The sequence below is a fragment of the Helobdella robusta genome (assembly GCF_000326865.2).
Source record: "Helobdella robusta unplaced genomic scaffold HELROscaffold_52, whole genome shotgun sequence".
NCBI classification, from domain to species: Eukaryota; Metazoa; Annelida; class Clitellata; order Rhynchobdellida; family Glossiphoniidae; genus Helobdella; species Helobdella robusta.
Window position 1 is genome coordinate 966,149 of NW_008705269.1, and position 2,720 is coordinate 968,868.

At 35.0% G+C, this 2,720-nt stretch overlaps 1 protein-coding gene across 1 annotated transcript in view; it reads left to right on the top strand.

The window, feature by feature from the left end:
• Positions 1-2,482, top strand: part of HELRODRAFT_179154 (hypothetical protein) — a gene marked incomplete at both ends in the record, with an annotated part of 4,744 nt that extends 2,262 nt beyond the window's left edge. Inside the window, 3 exons of the mRNA XM_009027997.1 lie at positions 585-746; positions 1,495-1,598; positions 2,450-2,482. Coding sequence (XP_009026245.1) covers positions 585-746; positions 1,495-1,598; positions 2,450-2,482 — 299 coding nt within the window. The remainder of the gene's footprint in view (positions 1-584; positions 747-1,494; positions 1,599-2,449) is intronic.
• Between the last annotated feature and the right edge of the window lie 238 nt (positions 2,483-2,720).

Genomic DNA, 2,720 nt, shown 5'->3' on the forward strand with positions numbered 1-2,720 from the left:
TATTTTTTTATATAGTGAGAAAATTATATATAGATATATCTCTCTGTATATATATATATATATATAGATATATATATTTTTATATATATATATCTATATATATATATATATATATATATATATATATATATATATATATATATATATATATATATATATATATATATATATATATATATATATATTGCGGCAGATATATATATATATTCCGCAAGCTGGGTGGCGGTCCGCGACGTTCCTGTTAAATTCGTTGCCGGTCCGCCGAACCAAAAAGTTCGAGAAGCACTGTCTTACTGTATGCACATACTCTTCATCTACTTCTGAAGAAATCGTTGTCCATTTGCGTTTGTGGGTATCTGAACGACATTAGTATTGCTTCTGACGGTCTAACTCTGGTCGACAACAACAAATATTTAAAGCATAACTCTGCCGCAATTGGTTTAGAGTTAAACACTATAAAATGAGAACTTTACTGCCAAAGTTTATTCTAGATCTTTTGGCCGAGGGTGATTACCAATTGAAATTTTTTGATCAAAAACTTTTTGAGCTTAAATTTGCTCTTTGTCGTCTTTCTTATTTTTCAGCCCAGGACGCCTTGAATATCATCCGCAACGCCCTCAGTTTGCCCAAATTGATGTACTTTTTTCATATATTCAGTCACATTGATTTTTCTAAATTGGGCAAATTTGATAGAGCTCTACGCATCGCCTTGTCGTCATTCAGCAATATTCAATTGACTGACAATGGTTGGTTTCAGGTTCAACAAGATTTGCCATTGGTTTTAGACTTGGCTTGGGTTATTTAAAACAAATACAAGTGCCGATTAAATTTTGTGACCACGGTTTGGTTTGTCGTCTGAGTGAAGGTCGTCGTTATTACGTCACTCAGCATTAAACGACTAAATTTTAGAGCTCTTTTCCAAGGCGTCAGTTCCATGCCAAACGATATATAAATCTGACAAGTAAGGAATGTGGTTTGGCCGCAACCAGGCCGCGGAAGAGATAATGAAAAAATACGAAAACGCCCTTCCCTTTGGTAGAATTTTTGTCGATATGCATTGATGTTTTTGGCCCTATAGACCTTAACACTTTTAAATTTCTTAAAGTAAATTTATTAGCTTTAGATCAAATGATAGCAGAAAACTGTTTTTTTTTACAACAAATCACATTTTGTGCTTTGTGATGGGGAATATTCAATTGAAGCCGACGTGTGCAGCTAACATGCTATAATAATTGTTACTTGATGGTTTACTGTTGTTCAGTGTCATTCATCACGTTTTAGTTTTAACATACATACAATCTAACAAGCCAAAACAAAAAAACTGAGTCTTCTCGTCGTCTGGTTGGATCTAGCGAAAGCTTATGGCCCTGTACCTCACAATCTACTATGGAAGTAACTCCAGATGTTTCCTGTTCCTGGTAAAATTATCAAACATTTTGAAGAATTATTTCAACGGTTTCAGAATGTGATTTACAACGAGCGACTTTATTACAGGTTGGATTGATTTGAAGGAGGGAATCGCTATGGGCTGCTTTACTGCTTCAACCCTATTTGTTTCCGCAATGCAAGTCTTGCCGGATGCTGCAAGCGGTTACAAGGTTAATCCGGGTGGTGGAGCTGTTTTGTATGCAGTCATTGTTCTTTTAAATAATCTTCTAAATTAACGTTGCAAACTTGTTTAAATAACGTTAAAGTTGTGATTTGCGTTGATTACGTTGCGTTACTCAGCGCTATATTGTGAAAGTTAAAATGAGTTATTAACATTGTAGACATTGCTCTATTTGGTATTATCAGCGTTTCTTTAAATACTGTTCAGTTTCCATGGTAAGAGAAATTGTAGCAGTAGTAATAGATTTTTAAGGTAGTAATGATTTTTAAGGTAGTATTACTACCATCACTACTACAACCACCACCACTACTATTACTACTACTACTACTACTACTAATACTACCAATACTACTACTACTACTAATTTGATTTTTTTAAAAGAGATTTAAAATAAATTACTAAAACAAAAAGTTATTGTTACAAATACCGTTACTGTTACTGTTAGTTTTGCTCTTTCTATTAGTAGTGGCACTTTAACTGCTGCTACCACTTTTACCACTACCACAACTTCAAGTATTAATAACGATGGTGCTGCTGCTACTACTACTACAACTTTTGCCACTACTACCAATGAAGTTGCTACCACAACCACTAACAATACCATTCTTACCACTTCAATATAAGTAACAGTCAAGCCAGCAAATACCATTAGTGCTGCAAACAAAATTACTATTATTAGTATTACTAGTACTGCTGCTTTTAATACTACTACAACTTCTACTAATATTGTTATTACCACTGCCACTACCACTGCCACTACCACCGCCACTACCACTGCCACTACTACTACTGCTACCACTACTACTACCACCACTACCCCTGCCGCCACTACTACTGCAGCGAACGTACGCAGTCAGTTCTTTGTTCGACTGAGTGACAAAATTTTTGAAAAAAATAAATTTGTGTGTCTGCGTGTGCGAGTGTGAGTGGGGTTTATATGTATGTGTACGTATGTGCTTGTGTGCGTGTGTTTGTTTGTGTGTGTGTGTATGAATGCCATCGTCATCTTTATCAATGTTTTTTGTCGCCACTACCCCTGCCACCATGTTATTGACGTTTATTATTATTATTATAATTATTGTTGTTGCTGTTGTTGTTGTTGGCATTATTA